The 25654-nt window shown below is 39.7% G+C and overlaps 1 protein-coding gene and 1 non-coding gene across 2 annotated transcripts in view; one reads left to right on the top strand and one right to left on the bottom strand.

Annotated features, from left to right (window-relative positions):
• The window catches only part of LOC114141177 (cilia- and flagella-associated protein 47), a 35110-nt gene that overhangs the window by 5785 nt on the left and 3671 nt on the right, over positions 1 to 25654 (top strand). Inside the window, exons 16-64 of the mRNA XM_028011655.1 lie at positions 510 to 757; positions 852 to 982; positions 1212 to 1334; positions 1512 to 1643; positions 1728 to 1805; positions 1976 to 2123; positions 2273 to 2352; positions 2770 to 2956; positions 3163 to 3239; positions 3403 to 3592; positions 3821 to 4043; positions 4556 to 4673; positions 4847 to 4947; positions 5046 to 5146; positions 5293 to 5415; positions 6563 to 6788; positions 6871 to 6942; positions 7043 to 7180; positions 7830 to 7911; positions 8015 to 8110; positions 8186 to 8372; positions 8825 to 8922; positions 9042 to 9158; positions 9796 to 9930; positions 10091 to 10203; positions 10961 to 11111; positions 11253 to 11341; positions 11502 to 11588; positions 11784 to 11836; positions 12328 to 12464; positions 12620 to 12713; positions 12800 to 13020; positions 13124 to 13259; positions 14209 to 14336; positions 14416 to 14481; positions 14763 to 14906; positions 15512 to 15685; positions 15846 to 15957; positions 16797 to 16850; positions 16966 to 17063; positions 18307 to 18482; positions 18756 to 18863; positions 20097 to 20208; positions 20501 to 20605; positions 20802 to 20958; positions 21066 to 21146; positions 21285 to 21408; positions 23617 to 23801; positions 24272 to 24437. Of these exons, the coding sequence (XP_027867456.1) occupies positions 510 to 757; positions 852 to 982; positions 1212 to 1334; positions 1512 to 1643; positions 1728 to 1805; positions 1976 to 2123; positions 2273 to 2352; positions 2770 to 2956; positions 3163 to 3239; positions 3403 to 3592; positions 3821 to 4043; positions 4556 to 4673; positions 4847 to 4947; positions 5046 to 5146; positions 5293 to 5415; positions 6563 to 6788; positions 6871 to 6942; positions 7043 to 7180; positions 7830 to 7911; positions 8015 to 8110; positions 8186 to 8372; positions 8825 to 8922; positions 9042 to 9158; positions 9796 to 9930; positions 10091 to 10203; positions 10961 to 11111; positions 11253 to 11341; positions 11502 to 11588; positions 11784 to 11836; positions 12328 to 12464; positions 12620 to 12713; positions 12800 to 13020; positions 13124 to 13259; positions 14209 to 14336; positions 14416 to 14481; positions 14763 to 14906; positions 15512 to 15685; positions 15846 to 15957; positions 16797 to 16850; positions 16966 to 17063; positions 18307 to 18482; positions 18756 to 18863; positions 20097 to 20208; positions 20501 to 20605; positions 20802 to 20958; positions 21066 to 21146; positions 21285 to 21408; positions 23617 to 23801; positions 24272 to 24437 (6282 nt within the window). The remainder of the gene's footprint in view (positions 1 to 509; positions 758 to 851; positions 983 to 1211; positions 1335 to 1511; positions 1644 to 1727; positions 1806 to 1975; positions 2124 to 2272; positions 2353 to 2769; positions 2957 to 3162; positions 3240 to 3402; positions 3593 to 3820; positions 4044 to 4555; positions 4674 to 4846; positions 4948 to 5045; positions 5147 to 5292; positions 5416 to 6562; positions 6789 to 6870; positions 6943 to 7042; positions 7181 to 7829; positions 7912 to 8014; positions 8111 to 8185; positions 8373 to 8824; positions 8923 to 9041; positions 9159 to 9795; positions 9931 to 10090; positions 10204 to 10960; positions 11112 to 11252; positions 11342 to 11501; positions 11589 to 11783; positions 11837 to 12327; positions 12465 to 12619; positions 12714 to 12799; positions 13021 to 13123; positions 13260 to 14208; positions 14337 to 14415; positions 14482 to 14762; positions 14907 to 15511; positions 15686 to 15845; positions 15958 to 16796; positions 16851 to 16965; positions 17064 to 18306; positions 18483 to 18755; positions 18864 to 20096; positions 20209 to 20500; positions 20606 to 20801; positions 20959 to 21065; positions 21147 to 21284; positions 21409 to 23616; positions 23802 to 24271; positions 24438 to 25654) is intronic.
• trnag-gcc (transfer RNA glycine (anticodon GCC)) lies at positions 15202 to 15272 on the bottom strand. The gene has a single exon. It is a non-coding gene; the product is annotated as a tRNA-Gly (tRNA).

A 25654-nucleotide genomic window follows, 5' to 3' on the forward strand; every position in this document is an offset into this window, starting at 1 on the left:
ATTATTATGACTTAATTCTAATATTGATGCTTTATTTTGACTGTACTGTCATATGACTTTAGTCTCATATTACCCATTAGTCTCATATTACTACGACTGTATTCTTGTGAAACTCTTAGTTTTATTCTCGGAATTAAAAATGTTAAGATCTCTGCCTGGCCCAGATGTTCCATCGTAAGGTTGACCTAAATTCAAAGTCCAAATAAACAGAAGCTGAAACACTCGCTCGTCAAACAAGATGGCCGCCTGGGGCGTGCCGACATCACCACGAACCGTGGAAACCCAAGGAGTGCGTTGGTGGGATGCACAAATTAAATCTTCAAAAACTAAAATTTGATCAATAAAATAGATTTAAAATCACCCGGCCCTACTTTGGATTGGTCTTTCACATGAAATCTCAGTAAAATCCCTTGAGGTGTGTAGTTGGAGAAATTCCAAAAACGTGGATGGGGTTGAGGTGTGTGAGAGTACTTCTGCAAATCATAGTGGGTGTATTTTCATTTCTCCAGGTCCTTGAGCTACACTGTCAACCAGCAGCACCCTGGTCAGATCCTAGTCCAAGCTGAGGTGGTCCCCTTGGCTCTGGAGCTGTCCAGCAACCTGGTGGTGCTCACCCCCAACCCAGTGTTGCTCGCAGGATCAGAGTACAGAGGCATAGTGACCCTTCGAAACCTGTCCAACTGTGTAGCAGAATTCTCCTGGAGGCCAGTTATCCCAGAGAGCGGCCTGCTGTTATACTCTATTCGACCATCTACAGGTGCAGCCCACTTTTTTTTCCTTTGGGGGGGAGAGAGGAGAGGGTTCGTGATATGTGAGTGTTGTTTCATACGGTCTACTCTCCGTTTGTCCAGGCATGGTGGAGCCACACATGGAAATAGACTGCGAGATAAATTGGCATCCCGGTTTTAATTCCCCTACTGAGGGAGACTTTGACCTTTTTGTCCAAGAGGGAATCCCCCAGCGCCTGCACTGTGTTGCCAAGGTTTGTCTCGCTAACATAAATTACTTTTTTCTTTTTTTTTTTCGTGGGCTCCGATTTGAGTTACAGCATTGAAGAAACCTCAAACACAACAAGGTGCTTAAACGTAACGCAGGGTGTCAAACTCCTTTTCATTTCGGGCAACATATCAACGCAATAAATGTGGAGCCGGTTGTGCCAGAATGTGTTAAGACTTATTAGCAAACTGTTAAAATGTCAATCTTCCTCTCAGGTTGGATCCACTACTGTCGAGCTGGCAGAAAAGAGAATCCTTTTCACCTCGGTACCTCTCAACACAACTTCCGTCAGATCCACTGTCCTGCACAACTCTGGACAGTACCACGCCTATTTTGAGGTGTCCAATCCTGCACTATGTGCAGAACTTTTGAGCCAGTCATAATCTATATTTATGCTAGAAGACGTGTGCTCTATCCGTTGACCTGCATGCAACTCGGCTCCGACCCTGTGACGTCACTTTGCAATGGCTGCTGACTAACAGAAGATTCCATGTTCGTGTCCTTGTTTGAGGCAGGTTGTAGACATTTGCCCTCTGCCTGGCATGGTAGTGAGTCCATCTGTAGGTGTTGTACCAAGCAGAGGTCAGGCCATGATTCGCATTCAGTTCAACCCAGACTGTATCTTTAAATTTGATTCCAAGATTGAGGTGAGAGAAACAAATGGTGCTCTTTTTATGTCCATTTTGACCCTTTTTTAAAAACGTTTTGTTTTGCGTGTGTGTATTTTTCAGATAGCGATGAAGAACATGAAGTCCATCCAGCTAAGAGTTGGAGGATCAGTAGAGCCTCCGAATGTAACTTTCAGCAAGGTGAGTATGATGGAGTGAAATGTTTGGTGTGGCCTCAATTCAGAATTGAATTTCTGAAATAAGATCATTTTTTGTTGACCATCCGATTTACTGACCCGTAACCGTAAGATTGGCTTGCAGCACCAACGTTTGCTAAATAATGTGTGTTTTTTTTTGTCTTTTTGTTTCAGTTTAATTTTCAGTTCTGTGGAGTCCACATTGGATCTCAACAGAGGATTCCTTTCTCCATAACAAACCACTCTGCGGCTCTTTCCCAAGTCACTTTTGATCTGTCAAAATACAAAGACTTCTCAATCAAAGGCCGCCAGCCCTCCACAAGTATGTATGCACTTTAAAGTATCTCAGTTGATAAATGCTACTATGCTAGTGATGTCGTACCCAATATATATTGTCATGGGAAGAGCTAAGCCAGTGTTTTTTTGTTTTTGTTTTGTCTGGTTGCTTCTGTATCTTTTTTCGGTAAACAGAAAAGGAGCTGGGAATAACTGTGATGGAGGTTGGTAGTGGTCAGACAGAGGAGTGTTTCCTTGTCTTTTCTCCCACGCAGGTAAGATTTGCTTAAACACCTTTCTGAATGTTTGAGATTCACGAAGCATCTAAAAGATGTTGTAGGCTGATCTCAAGTGGCTACTTAGCATCTATGCTAACTATAAAGGTGTGTTCAGGGTTGTATCTATGTAACTATTTTACATAGCCTGCATGCATGGCGTTTAAAGGTCTTTTTTAGCCAAATTATGACTTGATGATATGGAAAGGGATTGTTTGCTCTATTTTTCTCCACTTTGGATTAATTCTGCTCTACTTTCTGTTCGTCTATCACAAAAATGACAAAACGTGCAAGACACTATTATTTTAAGTAAATGTCTTGTGTGGGTCTCTGTTAAAATTCACCATGAAAAATAACTACTAACTACAACTACATAGGCAGTAGAAGGAGGGTAAAGACAATGTATGCTCTCTTTAGGTGACCGACTACAACTTCGTACTGCCAATAATGGTCAACGGAGTTAAATGGCCCACTTCGTTGCCCTCTTTTTTCACCTCGTCGTCTTCTACTACTCTACTGCTGACACCTGACAGCAGGAAGACTATGACGACGTCTACCACTTTATCCACAGACGAAGAACAGTCATTGTCGGTAGATGCCACAGGTGGGCTCACCGAAGCTGGCGTTGGCCTGCGTTTTCCATTCCAAAACCCAGATTTAAAGTGTTCATTGTTGGAGCATCCAATTTCAACAAAGTTTTAGCAATCTTTCTGTTGTATTGTGATAGTCTATGACTTTGTTAATGACAGGAGTTTCAGAATTTAAAGTATATAAATATATATAATCCTTTCTATTTCCCTTTCTCTTTAGCTCTGTTTGCCCCAGTGGAAATGTCCTCCACTCGCCTGCAGTTTGTTGTTGTGTCACATTCTCCTACATTCCCTCAGGTATTGGACCTTACCCATGCTCCCATTATTTTCCCTCTCCTCTTTTGCGTTTCAAAGCACCCTGTTTAACACGTGTCACCACCTCATGACAAATACAGCAACGCGTTCACGCCTCGGATAATTTACCGTCCTGCTCTCCTCCCCACCCTCCTTGCCTCGGCAGATCGTCGAGCTGAAAGCTAAGGGTGAACAGAGCATCTGCTGGAAAGCTGTCGCAGGAGAAGGCGTCCGTTGGCGGTTTGACCTTGGCACCGCAGAAGAGCTGTGCGCGGTGGCTCCAGCGTTTGGCATTCTCAGGCCTGGCCAGTCCGTGTGCTTGGCAGTCACCATCAACCCTGAGGCCATGAAAAACGGTGCAGTGTCATTAGCAGTCGCACCTCTAGAACGAGTGTTTCTCCATCGAAATTCATTTGAAGCTTTAAATATCACCTCTGAACTGTTCTCACTCCCAGGTGGATGGATGATATGGCGCGCAGCTTCTGTTAGAAAGCAGAAAGTGAATTGTATTTAAAGCTGCAACATTCCAATCATTGATTTCTGTTCTAATTTTGTTTTTTTGTTGTTGTTTTTTTTACCCCCAGGAGAAAAAATAACCAAAGTGTCCATTCCAATGTATTTAAGAGGGGAGGGAGAGGAAGGAAGACAAATAAATGAAGAACAGCATCCTTATAGAAGGCTGTCAGTCATCATTCTCCTCAGTCGTCCAAGTATTGTCTTCTCCCCCCGTCAGATCCTCTTCCCCCCTGTTTCACTGTCAAAGAGCACAGAAACCATGCTATCCTTGCATACTGCTGGCTATCCATGGTTAGTTCACAGAGATACGCCTAAAGCTGCCATGTTTGTTTGTAAGCAGAGCAATAATGAAGATGGATTTTTATTGCATTTTCTAATTGGTGGCAATAAGCCATCTGTGCTAAGCCTTCTATGCTAAATTATAACAGAGGAAACAAAGCCACAGTCACTTATTTATCTCAGAGTATTTGCTTTATTGAAATCAATCAGGCCTGGATCCATCTACTGTCATGGTGGGTTTCCTTACGTCGGAAAGCAGCAGCCTAATCGACATGCTGATTTTGTTTATGGCGGAGGATTAAAAATAATAAACATATTGCAAATAAAAACCACAACATTTTACACCTAACACATGTGACTCTGCCACCGCTATATTTCAATGTCAGGAAACTGAATTATATTAAAGTTTGTGGTTGTAAATTGTCAGAATGTGAAAACGTTAAGGAGGAAGACTCCACATCCACATTTTTTTAGGATGCTCAGTCAAGTTTGGTGGTGAGTTGTCGGCTGTTTTTCATTTGTAGCGGAACAACCATATCGACGGAATGCGAAAAGGTGGAAACGAAGGATGGAACTAAGATCCAGCCTATTTCTGTCAACTTTCCTCATGGAAACCGTATCTATACCCAGAACATCAGCGAGGTAAAAGTTGATGTGGCCTGCTAATCATAACGGCAGGCCACATCAAAACAAAAAAAACAACAACACAATTTTGTTGTTATTTGCAGTTCAGTTTTGTTAGAAATTGCACTGAGATACAGATTTGGAAATTCTTCTACTAAATTTGTTTTAATCTGCTGTCTTCCAACCTACAGGGAACCAAAGTTGTCTCTCTACTGTGTGAAGTGTCGTTCTGCTCCGCTGTCCCGGTGTCATTGTGCACAACCGTCACCTTCAGTGACCACATGAAAAACAAGTAACCTTGTTTGTCTGTAGTTTAGTTTGGTTTTAGAAATCTTCAATCTCTCCCTTCAACTTTTTTTTCTGTTTTTTTTTTGCGTTTCACTTCTTCAGATTCAAGATTAAGGTGTGTGCAGTTGCTGAGAACTGTCTGCTAACGGCCTGGCCCTACTTGGCGATACACCACAACCATCAACATGTAGTTCTGCAAGCAGGTACTGCACTGAGAGAGCTATATAAACAGAGGGGGGGAAAAAATGAGTTCATGTGCTGCCTAAGTTATCTGACGGCGGGCTGAAATCAATTAAACTAGAATCTGTTCTGATATTTTTTTGCTTCTGATTTGAAATATTTCATGAAGGAGCCACATCTGTGGAGGCTATTCTTCTGAACTATAACACACCAAGTCCCGCATCTGGCCCGATCACATCGTCATCCTCGTCGTCATCGTTTGACCACTACAGCTCAGCATACTGCACCTCAGGTCAGAAATGACTTCTGTGTGGGGGATACAGCTGTGGTAAAAAGTCAAAGTATTAAACATACAGGGAATCAAAATCACATTTCTCGCCATGCCCCGGTGAAACAACAAACTTGAAGAGATCACATCAAATAAGAATAAATTAGGATAAATAGTACTAAAAACTGTTTTCCTTGTTCCATAAAAAAAACCATAATAATATTTAAAAATCCTGTAAACCAGATACCATATACAATTTTACAAACACAAACTCTTGCATAGTTAACAATGTAGTTAAGAAATAAGTTCATACTCTTAACTTCTAAGACCACAATACGCAATTTGAAAAACTTACTGTCTTTGTATTTAAGAGCAGTGTCTTGATATAATGTCCATACCACATTAACTTTCTCCTGTGTTAGAGACTTTAAAACTCTTGAGACTGAGGTGGAGGCTCGTCTTTGTGCAGGATTAATAACCTTAAATAGCAAGAGCTACCATGGAATAGGTTAATTTAAAGTTCATGTGTAAACCGTTGCCCAAAGTCCAGACATAAAGCCAATCAAAATAGTCTAACAGGACTATATTCACAGATGCTCTCCAGCTTATTTGACTCAAATTGAGAAAAAGGGCTGCAACTCTGTACTTTCTCACATCATTTGCACATGCAGAAACAGGTGTTACTAGTGAATGCAGAAAATGCAGTTTACGGAACTTTTCCGGTGTAATTTTGGCGCCCGCTTTAGCATGGCGCCCGTATGCATTTTGTATAATGCAAATCCCCTTGGAGCGCCTGTGCTAACAAACTGTTTCAACATAGTATTGACTCAGGGGACCTCAATACAATGGCACAACACAATCTTTGAATTGTATATGTTTTTTGTGTGTGTGTGTTTTAAAAATAAGTCTAGCATCTTTGCTTCACTTCAGTGTGCTACTTAGTGTTGGTCCGTTCTGTTACATAGAAATCCAGCAGAAAGCAATGAAGTCTGTGGTTGTGAAATCAAAAACAGTTAAGTATATAGCTGTAACAATGGCTACTGGATGTAGGCGCATTGGGATTTGTCTCTGAGTGTGCCTCAGGTTTTACAATCCAGAATATAACATTTCAAATCAAAGACCCTGAATGACCAGTTTCATTTCACACTAAAGTGCCATCTTCCCTTTTCAGATACCTTGTCAAATTGTCACAGTATGGATGACCAAACCAGCAAAGATGATAATTCCTCTGCTAAAAGTGACACCCCAGGCAGTCTTTCTATCCCAAGATTCCCTGTTGCCAGGTCAGAAGAAACAAAATTTTACCAGAAAGTATTACTGACTGTAGAGAAGTGGTTTAGCCTCTATGGATGGCCCAGTGGAACAAACCCCATATGTATACCTCACAGTCTCAGAAGGTAATATTTGACACATAACCCCACAAAGCTGATTGTTTTGAAAGCCATCTGCTGTAGCGTTTCCCTCATTGTCTCCATTCAGAGTTGTTTTCGCAGTTCAAACAAGCGACTCCAATGGGCGAGCGTTTAGTGTCACCCAAAATAAAGATACAAGGTGTGTAGGGATGACACTCAGTGATTTAAAGTATTATTCCAGTTGTTTGGCTGTGCTTGCTTCTGAAGTCTCATAAAACTATACAATTTTTGCACTATAGGTCTGTACTGGATATGCTTGAGCATTTGAGCGGCAGAATGATACCTCGTATCCCTATGTGCCAAACATTTTCAAAAGATATACACCAGCGCACTACTCAGCTGCTACAACAGAATGAAGCTATGCTGGAATTTCTCAGGTAGGCTCAACAAATGCACAAATAAGCCCGTTCCTGTTTATCATATAGCTCATTTAAAGGTTTCCTGCCATGGAAATAGTTTCAAAATTTTGTTATACCACGGAAGGTGCATTCACACCAGCCCCTGTATAGCCTCGTTTAATCAAACTCTGGTTTGTTTGTCTAGAAAGCTCAGTGTGTTTGGGGAGGTGTGAACACGCCATCAAACTTTGATGCAAACCAAAACCTCCACCCCCCTAAATCTAGTCCGCCTAAAAACCTAGGTCTCGGTGTGGTTGAAGTGAACTCTGGCACTGTTTGAATGCATGTGTGAATGCAAGTGCTCCAGAGACTGCTCCAAAAGCTGGAAGTGGACGATAGCGCAGGGCATTCTGCATAAATACAACCACAAAGAAAGATGCTAGTGTGCCGCAAGTTGGAGAAATGGCTCTTGGTCTTTGCCAAAGAAAACATAAACTTCCGCTCATTGTCGTCTTCTGACGTTTTCGAGTCAAGGGCTATCAATACTTTTAAAAAATACTGTTTATGATGCCATGCTAACACATGCACATAACACATCGCAGAACTGTTGAAAATTCTTTTCCCGCATTAACAAAATACAAAAATGTCACTTTTAAAAAGATTTTGCCAACCATAATTATGTCTTCAGGGTGCAGGGAGCCTGTCTTTGTCACATCAAGCCTGAGTACCTGCTGGATGTTGCGGAGTTTAAGCACTGGTGCTCCTTGCAGGTATTGACTTACTTGCACATAAACAAACCTTTGCCGCAGTACAGTTCTCTATCCTGATTGTTGAACATTGATCCTATTGTAAGTCTATGTTTGTGATTCTCAGGAAAAAGACTCAGAGAAATACTTGGATTGTAACTTTTTTGACTTTTGGTCTCTGAGCAAACGCTCATGGACTGATGTGCTCCTGCAGATCTACAAGGTTATATGTCGTTCCAATCTTCAATGCACATCAGTTGCTGAATACCTTTATTGAACATCACTGCCCATATGTCAGGTTCTGGTGTTGAGTCATGTACCAGAGGACACCCTACATGAACCTTTGTACCCCAGGGACACAGAGGACGCCCTTCTTGATGGCTCCCATGCTCTGACCAGTACCATCTACTCACTACGGGAGCTTCACTTGCTGTCATGGCTTAACATGAACTACCAGAAGATGAGGAAGATCGTGTGGGAAGCAGGTAGGGTTTATGTCTGAAGTCGCCATTGAATATTATCCGCGGGTATAGGTAAGCCTACTTTGTCGCTGTATCCCATAAAACTGTACAAATATGGACAATTAGGCCTAAAACAGTTTCTTACTATATTTTCAGAAACAATTTTTTATACTTAACCCTCCTGTGGTCTTAAGAGATGCTGTCATTTCGATCCCAGAAGTTTTTTCTTCTATGCGCAGGCGCATTGACGCCATGTGCGCTTTCACATGTTTTTTTTTCTTTTTGTTTTTTTTTGTGTGTGTGTGTGTATGTAGTTTTGGGAATTGACGGTCTGATGGGACAGCCCTAAGACCACGGGAAGGCTAAACATGTTGCTAAAACTGTCGTGACAAAATAAATCTCTACCCATTTGTGTCTCTTTTTGGATTGTCTGTGTGTCAAAAATAAATATTTCTTGAATTACTATGACTTCTCAGGTAGAGTCCCAACGTCGCGCTGGATCGTTAATTTTGATTTGGACTTCGCAGATGGTCTGGTGCTTGGTGCGCTGATTGCCGCTCACTGCCCTTATCTGGTATGTGTTTAATATACAATTCTGTTTCTGCTGTATGGAATGTTCCTAAAACTGTGAGTTTGCCCTGCTGTTGAGTTCATTTTGATTAGACTTACTTGTTGAGTTCCTAATTACTACAGATAAGAAGCCACTTCCGGAGGATGTACACCACACCTTGCAACTCGCCGCAGATCTTTCACAATAGCATTATTGTGATTCAAGCTTTAATTTTACTTGGTCTCAGCTTAAACATGAAGGTAAAGAACAAAAGCCAATGGTTTCATGTTTAATAGAATTGCAGCTTTTGAACAATTGTCAAGCAATCAACTCTTTATAAGTGGGCAAACAAAGAGAAGTTTATGTAAATCACAAATATTTCAATTCACCACCTAATTATGTCAATTGTTAATTTTTAGTAAGGATTTTTTTGTATTCCCCTATTAATGTATAAAAAAATAAAATGTGCAATATTTGTTTCAATTTCCCACTTCTTTTCTATTGTCAAAGAAGAAAATGTTTTTTGTTATCGGACATTTTCAAAAATAGCAAAGCAATAAAAATAAGACTGCACTTTCATAAAGTAACAAAAACAAACTACTCCATCTGACTTTATTGATATTAAAACCAAACAAATTAAACAACAAAATGGCTGTTGTTCAAGTCCGAAAACGGATTTTGTTATCCAGCTGTAGAGAGAATAAACTCCTCCCACACTTCTCGTCACACAGCTGCTGCAGCACAGAGAAATGTTTAAACCTGGTGAAGTAACGGAAGTGAAATTAAATGAAATCATTACACCTAGCCCACATTTTGAGTAATACTGAGATATTATATTATGTTTTTTAACACAAAATGGTATTAATCCTTTTGTGTTTTTGTCTGTGGTGTGTTTAGTCCACAGAGCTGTGTGAGATTAACCCAGTGCAGACGTTATTTCTGTGTGTTCACCTGTATGAGTCTCTTCCTCATTACATGCCATCAGAGACCCTCACTCTGTCAGGACGTCTGCACAGCACATTCAGCAAGCAGGTAGGGCACACACACACATACTGTTACAAACTCGTAACACACGCACACACACTTGGTTCTATGATACAACAAAATCATTGTAAGTTAAATTAATGTGAGCACAGAGGAGACAGAAAATGGCTGAGTTTCGTTTGTCTAAACTGCTCTCTGTGAACCGCAGGTGTGCCTGAAGAACCCTTCCTCCAGGCCGCTCAGATACAAGGTCCTCCTTTTAGGGGAAGATGCCCATCTGTTCTCTGTCCCTGGTAGCTCTGTGGTCACCGTTCCCGCAGAGTACGTCTGCAGTACGACACCCGTGCAGTACAAAACAGCTGTAAAAAGTGAAAGACTACCTGCAATATTTGGAGATACTTCTTACCTCAGCTCACTTTACTTTGTAATCCTTGTGTCTAAAAAAAAAAAATCCAAACACATTTTTCCTATTTATTTTCTCATGTTCCAAAAAAACAACATTTAAAGTAAAAAGTAGTAGTTAAAAAAAATAAAATGAAAAACGTTCTTTTTTTTCCATTTTCTTGTGTTTTTGCAAACACTACATAAAAGATGATGACAAGCACATTATTTTAGCCACGATTCCTTCAAAGTAAAGTACTCCGTCATGATTAGGAATACTCTGCATGCTTACTAAATCAGCATGAACCACTTCTGACAAATAAATTTGTTAAAAATCAAAGCTGTATTTCCAAAAATAACTTGTTTCTGATCCTGCCGAATTATGCTGCACCTCTCTTTACTCAGAGTCCAGGAACTGTAATGCAGCTCATTAAGTTGGAGCAGTTTCACTCTTGGGAGCTTGCTATAAAAATAGCCTCTTGCCCCACTTGTAAAGCTCCACCATTTCTGGGAAGAGAACTGTGTCAAAGAGCAAAGCCACTCTGATTCTGCTGACTCTTCAAAAGGTCCCAGAAAAGTGGAGCTTGAATGATATCATTAGAGAGCTATAAAAATGTGTTTTTTTCCCCCCCCTCTCTCTTTCTTTTCCTTTAAACCTCTAGAAATTAAATGACACCAGATGTTGATGTTTTTGCAGGTCAGACTTTGAGCTGACCGTCCAGTTCAGGTGTTGCTTCCTGCGCCCCGTGAAGGCGGTTCTTCTGCTCATCGCCAGCTCTGCTTTCGGCCTCCGCTGCGCCACGCTTGCTTTCAACCTTAAGACGTGTGTCACTCAAATCACACCGATAGTGAGTAGGATTCGTCATAGATAAAGGGAAAGATTTTCAGTCTGCATCTGGTAGTCGCGTGGCAGTCGTTACCTGAACTTCTTGCTGCTAGTTTTTTATTTTATTTTTATTTTTTCGCCTAACTGAGTTTCTACTTTCCAGAATTCACTCCAGTTGACTTCCCCATGTTACCAACTCAAAGTGATAAATGTGCCACTGACCAACAATTTCAACAAAAAAGCTTATTTCAGGTAAGTAACTGAAGACAAACTGAACAACAGGCAACCACCCAAATGTAACAGTGGCAATTTGCATGCATGTTCATTGAAATATAGCCCAAAAAGTACTGGATTCAAGTGACTGGAATGCAAAGTTTTCTGGAATAAAATTATGCTTGTTTTGTTTGTTTAGGGTGGTGCTAGTGGAGTCTTCCTACAACCCACTTGGGCCTGAAATGAGAAAAGATAGGCTTTCTCAACAAAAGTCACCTAATGACAGGTGAGGAGCACTGCTAACACTTTCCAGAGAACACACACAAGCTAAAACCAAGCACTTGAAAGCCTCACATCAAGATTGGTGCAAAACACACACCAATTTAAGGTTCAAGAATAACAATCTTCAGCTGTTAACATGAAGGATGTGTAGTTAATCTTTGTTGATTAGCTTTCTTTCTTTCTTTCATTCCTTGTTCAGTGAGAAGGAGAAGGATGCGACTTCCGATACGGTTGATGGAGATCAGTTTGAAGGTAAGCGAGAACGAAATACTCCACAACATAAGTACGATCTTGTAAACTGTTGCTTTATGCACAATCAAATGAAAATGGAAACATTTGTGAAATGTTTAACACCAAACACCATAGATATGTATAAAAACCATGCAATTTAAGGAGTGTGAACTTTGTGCCTAGCGTAGCGGGATATAACATGTCACACTGTACTATAACATATTTAATTATAACTACACCAAATGCGCAAATGATATTACGACTGCAAAACAAACCCACATCGTATGCTATATGGAAACATATTTCAAGTTTGATCATATTTGGACTTTCATATTAGATTTTGAAAAGTTTTCTTCTTGATGCAAGTCACTGTAAATAACCGTTCTCGAAATGACGTGCTGTTTGTACGACTGTTTCCTGATTACCACACGAATACGATTTGTACCTCACTCACTAAAGCAGCCTATATATTGATCCAGTATTTCTTCCTTGTACTCTGCTGGCCTGCACAGAAGGAGAAGACAATGAGTTCCTGAGTACAGAGAGGACTGTTTATCTGAAGCCAGGCCAGCCAGGCAATCTGAGGATACTCTACATGCCCTTCTTTATAGGAACCAAATACTGCTCTGTGCTGCTGCTCTCCCCTCAGGTCTGAATTCATTTACTTTTTCAAAACTTTTGTACTGGAACTCTGTTGTTTCCACATATCATTGGAGAAAGTTACGGGAACATTTTTAAACTTTGTACAGTTTGTATGCTGCCATTTTGTTTCTTTCTGAAACACCTTGACCTCGTCCTCTTTAGGTGGGAGATATGGTGTACGTGGTGAAGGCTACATCAGAAATTCCGCTTCCTTCCCCCCTTCCCGCGAGTCCAACTTTAATTCCAGGGAAATCTGGTAAGACCTCAGGATTCCTTACGTTCCAAGCCGTAACGTTCTTATTTTTCGTCTTCCTTACGTGTTTTTTGTTGCTCCTGTAACAGACACATGTGGGTCTTTCCTAAGCTTTCAATGTACGGTTGGAGAAGTTTATGAGGAGATGCTGCGGGTGCCTCTGGTTAACAAGTCTTTGGAGGACGCTCTAGCTGTCTGGGCTCAGCAATGCATTAGCGCTAAAGAACGCGGGAGGCGGATTCTGACGCGCTCTTTGCACAGCAGTACAGTGAGAGCAGCCATAGCCACGCAGAAGCACCTCAAATGTTCGGTACAAAAACACACGCGCACACACACTTAAAAAGTAGAGGCTTCTGCTGTGGATTATTGATGTCATCCATGTTTCACTTTTGCTCTTATTCTCTTCGAATCAGCTCATAGAAAGTATTTACTACAATGAAGCGTTGCGGTACAAAGTGGAAGTTTCTTTGCCGCATTTCTTTGATCTTCCCAAGACTGTTACCATACCTGTAAAAGAAAACATAAATGTACCATGGGACGCTTTAACAGGTACACACACACACACGCCTACACACACACACCCCTACACACACGCGCACACACATTACATCTGCGAGTCAGTTGTCCACTTGGGTATCAAAACACGCCACCTCAAGAAACCAGAATAGCACATTACCCTAAACCAGTCTTTTTCAAACTGTGGTCCCTGAACCACTGATGGTCCATCAGCGCCCCCTAGTGGACTGCATGTAAATAACCATTTATTTGCCGTGACTTGAGCTGAAAGTGCGACGCTACAGTTAGCTTGCCAAGGGATAGCTTACCAAAGCTATTAAAAATTATTGTTTTTAATGGAAAAAACACCTCATCCTAGAGCAAAAAATGTTTTTTCGAAAGTGCCTCATTTCCATTAAAGGAATTTATTTTTATAGTTCCAGTTTGAATTTTACAGTCAGTCGATAAGCTACAAAGTGAAATTCCTCTCCTTTATTATGTTGCATTTTATTTCTCCTACACTTTATTTAAACATGGGAGCCATCTTGAAGCGGGTTCAAAGTGTCGGTTGAATGTGAATGAATAGAAGGAATGAGTGGCAGCTCTTACAATGAAACAATCAACAGGGGATGTTTCTCCTGATACCTTTTCTTTTTAATCACTTAATATCTTAATTAGCTCTGTAGACATCGTCCCTATAATTGGTTTTAGCTCCAGCCCAGACCTTCTGCTGTGTGTTCTTCCCTTAAGTTTTAGATTTCCTGTCTATTCATTGATGGCTGCTTTAAGATGCTACCAGCACTTTCTGATTAGTTTGACCTGAAGGTGATCTTCTAACTGTTGTCCCTTCAGAATATCTCAATAATTGCTGTTACATAAACAAGTACAAATCTCAGAGGAATTCTTTTAGCCCCTTTTTTTAAAAATAATTTTAGGTAAGATTGATGAGACTTTATACTGATTTATTTTTTCATTCTTCTTTTTCTTTATGAAATGTCAACAGTGTGTGACTGTGTGGACATCCCACTGCGTTTCCAGGCACACTCAGTGGGGGAGCTCACCTGCAACGTGGTGCTAACATCCTGTTTCGATACCAGAGTGTACCAGCTCAAGGCTTTCGTCACTCAGCGGGTATTTAAAGACCGACTTAAGGAACTCGTGTCATTTCATTTGATTCAATCCTAATCTGATTTGTGATATTATATCATAGGAAAATTCAACTCACTTGGACTTCAGTTCACCAGCTCTGCAGTCAGTCACACAACACATACCTTTGGTGAGAAGCAGGAAGAAATTCACTCGTATTTTTTATTTTTATTTTTTTTACTTTATTTTTATTCAATTCTTAAACATACAATTGAACATGAGGGCTAGGGCTGGTGGCATGTATTTACACTGATGGACATTGCAATGTTACAGACATTTCAATTCACTCATATTTTTATTTTTTGCTTTGTATCGTTTTTTTTTTGTGTGGTTTGTTTTAAGACAAAATTCAAAATAAAGTCAAAGTTCCCAAGGAACAAACAACAAACCAAATTCACATTTTTGCTGCAGCTCAATGAGACTCTTCAGAACTGGAGTGTGCAAGCTGAAGTGTGCGGCGAAGGATTCTCAGGCCCAGACGTCGTAGATATTCCCGCAGGAACAAAACAGATCTACCCCCTCACCGTCCTTCCCACCTCCCAATGCATTGCTACGGTAACCCTTTCATAGCTTTTCTTGTTGATTTATTTGTAATTAATGCCTCACGTCATCACGTTCACAACAGTAAGCGTGACAGTACTGATAGGAGGGGCGTAAAATCATTTCTTTCATAATAGAAACAGCTGTAATTAAGTGAGCACTGCCCTGAAAATTCCTTCCCGCTGCAGATAATACGCAAAACCTTCACATGTGGCCATATTATATGTTTTCCTGCCTGTAGGATAGGAGCTTATCTATAAACATTACTTTCCCTAATAACAGGGGTGTGAGTGAGAAAAACAGAAAAGGTTGCATTGGCCGGGAATCGAACCCGGGCCTCCCGCGTGGCAGGCGAGAATTCTACCACTGAACCACCAATGCTCACGTTCTCAATTTGTAGAGGAGGAGCTGAAAAGCCACACAGACAGCAGGCTCACATGGTTCATGCCTCTCAGCTATTTCACGACAGTAGCCTCTAATAAAGTGCCAACAACCACCTATTCTGAAATTTTATACCACAATCCTAAAAATATGTCATGTTCTGCGTCGTATTCTTGTGTGGCTGCAGTTGAGACTGCTTCCTGTTGCTACTGCCGTTTTTTTCACCCCTCCCCCCACAGGGCAGGCTGTGCTTACACAATGACTTTGACGGTACGGAACACGTGTTTACCCTCAGAAGAGTGGGAGAGCCCCCCCTGCCGCTGGATCATATCGTGTTATCCTGCCCAGTGGGGAAGACCACATACGCTAAGCTGGACATCCCCAACTACACCCAGAAAACCCTCACTCTCAGGGTACAGACTCCCTCTGCACATACTGCTGATGTTTTTCACACCCTGGATAAAGTTTAACTTTTTGTCGCGTTACGACGACAAGCTGCAATATATCATATTGTTGTTTTATGTGAGAAAATTCTTTAAAAAAAAAAAATCATTTAATGCTTTTTATGTGTAGGCAGTGACAGACCTGCCGATTGTGAGTGGTAGCCCTTCTCTAGAGATTAGCCCTGAACAAGGCTCTCCATACACCCTGGCTGTGTCCCCTTGGAAACGAGGAGAATACACAGGTTATATTTTTTTCCTCTTCTGTGTGATATATTAGAGTAAAACATCTTAATGTTCACCTTTTATTCTGTGTTTTATCCTCCAATAGGTTGACTGTAAATTCGGCTTTTTACACGTTTGTTATTATTAACATTAACAGTGATAATAAGGCAACATATCTATTTGTAACTTTTATATCTCTAAAAAATAATAACCTAATTTCTAATAATTTTGAGTGAAGCGTGTCAGTTCAGTCTGTCACTATCAAATTGGACAAACAGCTCCACCCAGTGGACTGAATTGTCTTGTCCAGACCAGAGCTGAAACGATTATTTGTATTAATCGTGATTAATCGACTACTGAAATAACCGTCAACTAATTTAGTAATCAATTAATTGTTAACTGGAGTACACAAACTAAAAAAAAGGCAATTTGCTGAAAGAGCAGTAATTAACCCAAAACTTTACAAAAAATATTTTGCATTTAAGTTATAAAAGAAAAGCTTTATGTGGTAGAGTAACTCTTACCAAAGAAGACTAAATGCCAAAACTAAATCAAAAAGTGCTTCCACAAGATGTTAATTTAAAAAGATGTGCAGATTTACAATCGCCTTTTAAATGCTTGTTGTTTATTTAGGTTCTGCTCACCTATCTTATTCTTTACCTCTGGATCGTAACCAGTTTTCAATCGGACCTTGTCTGTTTCCACATTTGTTATTAGACATTTCTGTGATTTTGGCCATTGTGTTGAAATGTTTTGGCCTCCATATTTCCTCCGTCAAGTTGAACTGAAATTAAAATAATTGAATCTTAAAGTAAGAAAAAAAGAAGGCTGACAACATAATTCTTGATGTCTCTTACAGGCTCAGTATCATTTATTGAACATGGTGACATGGATGAGAGAGAGAACAACAAAGGTAATGTCAGAGTTAACTATGTTATTATAGATTCAAAAGTACTTTATTTAGATCAGTTTAGACCTGTATGTGAGCAATAAACGTGAACTTAAACAAGTACATTTTTTGTCTTCAGGAAATTCAATTGGAAACTACATAGTTATTTTTTCACTTGTGGTAAATTGTAAACCAGAAGCACCAATCAAGGTCATTGATGTACAGTGTGTTGCTAAGGTAAGAACTAATAACACACCTATCTGCTAATAAGTAGATACGAAAACCAACAATAGCTGATAATAGCTAACAACAAATGTTGTAATAGATATGAATAATTTAGAATTTCTAGAAAATAGCTAATTGTGAATTTGCTATTTTAACTAGGGCTAATTATGAGATAGGTAATAATTGTTAGTAAACTCAAATAATGGCTTATGACCTAGCTAATATTTGTTAAAGGTATGCAAGGTTTTCCCCAAAAAACTTGCTAAGCCCGGTAGTTGGGTTCTTGGGCAGTCATTCATTCAGTGCTCCGCTGTGTTTTTCAGTTAAAAAATGTCTAAAGTTGATAGGAAATTTCAAAATATCACTTGATAATTATGTGTTAGTGAAAGATTGGAAGATTAATATCTGAACAACTATAAAGTCTTAAAAAATGCAAACATTTAAAAAAAAAAAAAAACTTAAATAAATAAACAATGCTTAGCTTGGTGGGGGCGCAAGTAAAGCCTTGTGGCCCGCCAGGCCTATAATACACTGGGGGAAACCCTGGTATGGCTAATAATAACGGTGTAGGCAATAATAGCTAAGCTAAGCTATATAGTTAGTTTAGTTTGTATTTTGTAGTTTAGTTTGTAATGCGAAAAGCAGCTTAGATTAAATAGCTAACGATTACTAATCACAACAAAGCTAACAATAGTTGTAGTAATCGTATCGACAATAATGGCTCGTAATAACACAGATTATAATAGGGTGTTTGATAATGGCTAATAATGAAAAAGTTGGCAATGGCTTTTAATGAGGCTGCTAATGATAAAATGGCTAATAGTAAATTTGCTACAATTATCCAATAATGAAAACACTTATGATGAAATAGCTAATAATTACAAATAATAAAATGGCAATCAATAAGATAGAAAAAAATAGATATCGCATTTAAATAGCTGTGAATAATTCATAATAGAATAGTGAATATGAGATAGCTAAATGTCTAGTAATATGTAATATTGAGATAGCTAATAGCTAAAATATGTGTCTAGTGTTGTAAATTGCCATTAGCCTGAGTAGAGGAGCTCTGGTCTGTATGGTGTTGCTACTGTAACAGAAAGGTAAAGTTATATTTAGTTCAGGTTTATGATTCTGACGCTTGCCTCCAATATAGGAAAACGTAACCTTCCCTCTACACATGGATCAAAAGATGCTTATAACATCACAAGAGGAAGAAAGAACAGGTGTACTCTTTGACATGTTTTCCTCCTAGAGCTCAGTTGCCATAGAGATACCTGTCAGTAACCCAGGAGAAGAGCTGCTGACACTGGATGTGTGCCTGGAAGGAGGCGATCTGACGGGGGCCAACCAGTTCTCACTTCCCCCATGGGGGACTCTGAGCTACAGAGTTACCTACTCTCCTGTCAGCGTAGGGAAGGGCACAGGCAGGTGAGGCTCACTGCACTAACGCTGACCTCACCTCACTTTGAAGGACAAAGTAAAACGTTTCAGAATTAACTGATTTATGTGTTATAGAGCCAAACTTTATTCCACAAATAAAAGAAAAGTCTCAAGTAGGTCTCTGGAGATACTTCTGAAAGATCCTATTGAAGTCGGTTTAGCTGTAAGCAAATTCTAAAGACATGAGGATTGACTCCAGACTAGCTGAGTTGGGTTTAAGAATTTTCATTGGTAATGTTTTCAGTTTGTGTTTTTCTCCAGTGTGGTGTTCCAGTCAGAGCTAATAGGGGAGTTCTGGTACCAACTGGAGCTCTATGCTCTTCCTCCATCAGTCGTCACGATCCCACAAGCTCACTGTCATCTGGGCAAGTAGGTGCACAGTCACCAACACACACAGCACTGCATTAAGATAGATAGTCTGTGGTGGGAAATTATTTCATCCCTAAGGTTTTCCATAACCCAGTATATTTGTGAAATCTGTATTTACAGTTTGCTGTAAATGCCATGCCATGTTATGATACACAGAAAGGAAGTTATATAAATTGTTTCAAACGCTCATCAAATTTAGTTCTTTGCAGTGACAATTACTATCCAATACTCCATTCCACCCCACCCCCTAATTTCCTAAATTGAACTTCATTATAGATAGAGAGTGGACTATTTCAAACATTTATTTCATGTAATTTTGATGACTGTGGCTGGAAGCCCAAAATTTGGAGTCTCAGAAAATTATATTATTACATAAGATCTATAACATAAAGAAATGTGAAGCTTCTGAAAAGTGTGTTAAACTCAAACACCTAAAATATTGAGCTGCTGTTGTATCAGTGCTTTATTTTATTTTATTTTTTATCAGTGGCTGAAGGTAGGTGAAAGGTCAGCAACCCTCTTAAAAATATAAAGCCCTTTCACTTTGCTATAGCCGTGCAAACCGGGTGATCTGATTACAAAATGTTTCCACTTGCTATTAAAGTGTGCCCCACATTCATCCTGGCTAATGCTTTGTGATTGGATCACAGCTTTCTGCTCCAGATGTAGATAAACAGATATGACAGAGCTCATTGTCAGTGCATCTTTCCGTACAAACACACACAGTGAAGCTTTTAGGCTCATTAAATTCTGACTGCTCAAATGGGATCCATCAGAATACACAAGTGCTCTGTGTGAGTGGGTACACATGTCACATTGTTGGAACGTAAAACAAAATTTAGCTAACAGAGGCAGCTCATCCATGAAGCTTTATGCAGAGGACAGAGACATTCCTTTAGTTTCCCTTTCTACTAAAATAGCTTGACTGTGTAAAAGATAATCATTTCATGTGTGAAAGGGTAAATATGCTGTTTTCAAACATGCTGCTGGCTAGCACCTGTGATTCACTTTTAAAGTCGCCACAGTAACATTTGCCCACCTTGTGTTAAACAGCCTCAAGTTCTAAGTTAAAAGAAGATATCACAACTCAAGTTGTGCACTAAAAGTTATCAAAAGTGTTCCAGTTTCTAGTTGGTGTTGCTTTTATGTCTAAAATGCTTTGATGTTTGGTTAATCCCAATTTTGTAGCACTATTAGCTGTTCCTTAATGCGTTTTGTTGATGTGTGTTTCAGATGGGTCAGAATAAATATTCCTCTGGTCAACCCTACAGCTGAAACGCTGAAGCTGATTGTAGCTAACTCCAATCCCAGACACTACTCCCTGGAGATGGATTCAGCAGAAACCGTTGGTGCCATTATTATTATTCTTTTCTGTACATTACATTGTACAAACACATTGTTTTGAGGATAAGTATCCTCCTTCTTCTGAAGGAACGTAATCAGTCAATTCTTTAAGCGAATGTTGAGTTCGGTTGATCTTATATTTTGTTTAGTTTGCCTAATTTATCATGCAACACTTGCTTTTTTCCGTTTACTATTCAATTAGTAGACAATAATTGAGGTATTGAAGTTGTCTCTTACTCATTGTTGCCATAACAAGATTTTCCTTCATGTCCTTATTTTTTTGCGCATTTCAGATCATGCTGGCACCAAAGTCATGCATCCTTGTTGGCGTTCGCTTTAGTCCTTCATCCATTGGAGAGGAGAACCACCATGGAAAGATCTCTTTTACATGTTCTCAGGTGGATACATCCAACACATCTGCAGGGTCTTGTAAAAGTGCTTATCCTCTTTTGATTCACGTTAAATCAACTCAAAGTATTGCAAAACGTTTCAATATTTTGTACAAATGACAATCTGGAAAAGTATTCACACTTGCTTGGTGTGATAATTTCTCTCCGTTTTGGTATGCTTGTGTGTGTCTCTGTTGTCCTTTAGTTGCAGGATTGCTGTGTTTTGTTGAGTGGGTGTGGCCTCAGGCCAGAGGTCGAGGAACCTTTGTGTATGTCCTGCTTGATTGGTTCCAGTACCTCCATTTCTGTTCCAATTTTAAACCCTACCGATCACCAAGCCACACTCAACATAACTCTTACAGGTCTCTGGTGATTCTTGCTCTCCCCAAGTTTTACTTTCTCTCATTTTTGCTGCAATCAGGGAACTACTAAGACATCTCAATACTTTCTTTATGTTTTTATGCTTCAGCCGAAGACCCAAATGATGCGTCTAATTGCAAACCAATCAGTGACGAGAAGGCCTTCTCTTGCACTCTGGATCATGCTGAAGGTACTTCAAACAAATTGTTCACCACTGTCAGAGCCATGGTTCAATACCAATTTTTACTTCAGGTTCAGCATAAAACCAAAGACAGATTTGTACCTAATCCTACGGCCGTTGCCATGATTATCTTCTTCTCGGTTGTAGTTTTGCAGATCAGCGAAAGAGCAACTGTTGGTGTGCCAGTTGTGTTTACGCCTAAGACCGTGGAGTTGCAGAAGGCCTGGCTTTGCGTCACCATGAAGCCCATAAGCTGTCAGGACTCCACAGGGTTAGTTTCTGCTCAGTTTGAGTAACTTAGTCTGATTATCCAATACACTAATAGTTATAGAATGTGTTCATTTCGCTGAGATTTTAATGTGGTTTTTATTGGGGGGGGGGTTGTGATAGACCAACACAAAGTCATGATTTATGGTGAAGGGGAAGGATTGGGGGATTAGCTTTCTGCACATAAACTCCCAATATCAGACAGTGAGGTTTGTTATAATTTGACAAAAATACAGTTGAAACCAGATATGTTTACACACTGAATACAAAGACACATACATTTTTTCCCACTGTCTGAACTTAAATCAGACCAGACATCTCCTGGTTTAGGTCTGCTAGAAGCAAGTTATTTCTATTTCCTAAATTCCAGAAACCTTAGCAAGAGCATTTTTTTTAGAGTTTTGTTTTTTGTTACTTTCCTCAAATTCAAAGAAAATTCCTTGAGAATTCTTGGGAATTTTCAAGGAATTCCCAAGAATTCCTTGAGAATAAATAATCTTGCATAGCAAAATAAATAATTGCAGAAGTTTCTTTAAATGGAATGAAAGAAACAAAACTAGCCTAATTGTATTTAAAGTGAAAAGTATGAAATTAAATTAAATCTTTATTTATTTCGAACATGTAAAATGTCAGAGAGAAAAAATATTATATGAAACTAGAAAATTCCTGAAGAAATTTAACTGGGGCCTGCCAAAGTGTGCCCGTCGGTTTAGATACAGCGTTCTGATGCTAAAAATTAGCCTCAATGCTAAGCTTAGCTAAAAATTTACAAAGCAGCATGTGGACAATCACAAGATGTTGACTAACATGAACCTGCAACATTCAGTGTGTTAAAATTAATGCATAAGCTAAAATTAGTTAAAATGCTAATGTTAGCATGAATGCTGTGAGTAGCATGTGGGTATCACTAGCATGTTGTCTTACATTCACTTCCTCCATTGAGTATAGAAAACATAGCTAATGTATAAGAAAAATATAACATGCTTATGTTGGGGAAAAGGTTCATAGTGGGAGGAAGTGAAATGCTAATATTTGTGCTAATGCTAATGCATTGCCTTGCTGCACAAGGCGGTGCACTAACCTGAGAGGTAAAGATAATACAGGCTAATATTATGGCCTATGAGAGGAATATTGAGGCTTTTATTTTGACATTTTCAATAAGCTTCATTTTAAATGGCAACACTAATCCCATGTATAACAGTCGTTGGGGTAAATCAGTTCTATAATGCCCAAAAGAGCAATTACTTGATGTGAAAATTGTCAAGGCTTTTATTTTTGAAATTTTCAGTAAGCTTCATATCAAAGGGCCAAACTAATCCCATGTATAACAGTGATTTTGTAAAATCAATTCCATAATGCCCAAAACATTTTGCCGTGTCTGTAGTTCTAACATTCTGCTCAACCTCCTTCTGTAGTCAGTCAGAGTTCCACCATCATTGTAGTTTTTCAACTGCCAACTCTGTAGTAACAGAGTTTTAAAATGATTAAACCAAAATTATTTCTTTGTAGCTCTTCTCCAAGCTGGCAAAATGTCTTGTCACATTTTTACAACAACAGCAGCAGCAAATGTCTGTAAGTGACATTTCATTTTACTTTTAAGATATTTTTAAGTCACTTATGATTCAAAATTTTATTTTATTTTTTTACCCCTCCAGGGGGTCTTTTGTGGGCTCTAGTGTCCCTTATATAACAGTGGGCTGACAGGAAGGGGGAAGGAGAGGGGGGAAGACATGCGGCAAATGTTGTCGGGTCCGGGAGTCAAACTCGCGATGGCCGCGTCGAGGACTCAAGGCCTCCAAATACGGGTCGCGCTAACCGCTACGCCACCACGGCACGCCCCATGATTCAAAATTTTAAGCCTGATAGAATGATGGAGCTCTGAAATTTTTCTGAATCATATGGAAGTCAATGGGTGAGAGCTTGAGCGAGCGTGAGCAAATCCTGTTCCATCACTTTGCTCTGAAGCACCTTGACAGAAAACCATAAGCCATAATTTTTATATCTGTACAACTAATGTATTATTATGTAATCTATACCATACTATACATTTATTTAATTTTTTGAACATAAAAAGAATGCCTTTGCCACAACTTGTTAGTTTTACACAGCATGAGCTCTATTTACTCATGAGAATTAATTATTTGCCACTTTTAGGACGCATTTTGCAAATCTTGAATACAGCAGCATTAAAGCCTGTTAATAAATCTTGCAGGTCAAGTGAAGAGCTCTTGCACATATCTTGGATTTACCCCCTGCGTGGCATCCCGGTGGAGGCTCCGTTCGAGAGCTCCCCTCATGCTGTACTCCAGTGTGAAGTGGGGGGCCAGCTTGAACATACAGTGGATGTGCAGCTCACCGGGTATGTGCCAGGGAACCAGGAGCTGAGGGGGCAGCAGGGTGAGTTCACATAATTAGTTTTTGAAGAACATAATGATGACTTTTTCATACGTTGCAGATGTCTTCACGGTGTGCAGCATTAAAATGAAGGCTTAATATGAAAGCTAGAATGGCGTAGTTTTCTGCAGTAATGGAGTATGATATTGTATTTATATCAAATGAAGTGAATTGTACGTTGACTTGTATGTGACTGGATTGCATATGTTTTACAACCTAATTAGTTCTGTTTTACCGTTCCAAGTGTATTTAATTGCTTTCCTGATCAGAACGAGGATGAAAACTGAACATAAAGTTCATTTTCCGGGTCTTTTTCCTGTGACATTGTCTCAGAGATCCATTCATCCATGACTTGATAAAACTGATTTGACATGGTTGCATTTTTGGCTCGAAACCCATAATTCTTTGAGAATTAAATACTCTGCCGTCCGTTCTCCGCTAATCCACCTCTCTGCTTCCTGCTCACCGGACAGGTCTGATGGAGGACTTTCTGTGCAAGGTGCGTTCGGCCTCTGGAACAGCGCGCTCGAGGCCCGACAACTATCTCTCCATTTCCATCAAGGCGGCAAGGAGAGATCCTGAGAGTGGCGTCATCATGCTCACCCTCTGTCTGATCTACACGCCACGCAGGACACGCAGGTAGCCGAATGCTAAACACGCGGAATTGAACAAAGAGAAATGTGCTGGCAGCATCATGCTGTGGCTGTGGTTTTCGTCACCAGGGGACAGGGATGGCTGGCATCAACAGGAAGATCCTTAAAAAGTCTTTAAATGTCATGAACTCATGCGTCTAAAGTTAAAGTCTGAAAATGTCTTAAATTAGTTAGAAAAAAATTGAGTTGGCCTTAAATACGCTAATCACAGGTCTTAAATTTTGTGCTTGCAAAAACTAAGCTATGTAGTTGTCTCTTGGGATTTTTCTGTCAGTCGAAGACATGTACACTATGTTTTGTGTCTCGATACAATTGAGGCTACCGCTAACTCGCTGCTAACATACCTTTCCTAGCTATCTAGCTTTTTGTGTCAGTCATGGGTAAGTGTAAATTTACTACCTTTGTCTTTGCCAATGGCTCATGTCCGTTGGCAATCCGTACGATGCTACGTTCATTCTGTGCAAAAAAATAAATAAACTTAGCGTTACTACTTTCTAAAACATCCAGTTTTCTTTTCAACATTTCTGTCGTGGCGGTCTTGAAATGGTGGCACTGTGAAATCACATATTTTCATTGAAGGGAGGGATTGAATTCTCTCCTAGATGTGGTTTTGCCCTAACATTTTTAAGGGAAACAAAGTTGGTAATAATTTTACTCTGATTAAAAACAAAAAGTCTGAGTTTACATCATCCACTTGTGCTGGACAGATCAAATTTGTATCGTTCTCAATTTGCAGATTGCCCTCGGACCACACTTTGGAGTGTTTTTCTTAGAGATTGAAATTTTGCTCTCGTGACAAACCTACAGTTAAATGGACATGAGGATAAGAAAAAAAACAATCAAAAACCTCAAATATAGCCTCTATGGTGAGAAGACTACTCACCCCTCTCTGTGATTGAGCAACAATAGGACTCTTGAGTTAAATCAGAAAAAGCTGAACCACCTTTCCCTCTCTCTCTCCCTCCAGTGGTGTACAAATAACAGTTATCTCCAACACTGTAGGCAAAATCTGCATTCATTAATCTTAACTTTTCCTCCCTCAGTGCCTGTTCTTCCACCGTTCGGTCTCTTCCTCTCGTCTGGGTGTGGTTACCGTGTTCATTTTTTACTGTCTTTATATGCTGAGTCTTATTGTTTGTCGCAGGAAACTTTGCTGTGCTCACTTTGAACTAAAGGCCAAGGCCGACTCATTAAAATGGCTGC

This window comes from Xiphophorus couchianus, chromosome 24, assembly GCF_001444195.1.
Source record: "Xiphophorus couchianus chromosome 24, X_couchianus-1.0, whole genome shotgun sequence".
NCBI lineage: Eukaryota > Metazoa > Chordata > Actinopteri > Cyprinodontiformes > Poeciliidae > Xiphophorus > Xiphophorus couchianus.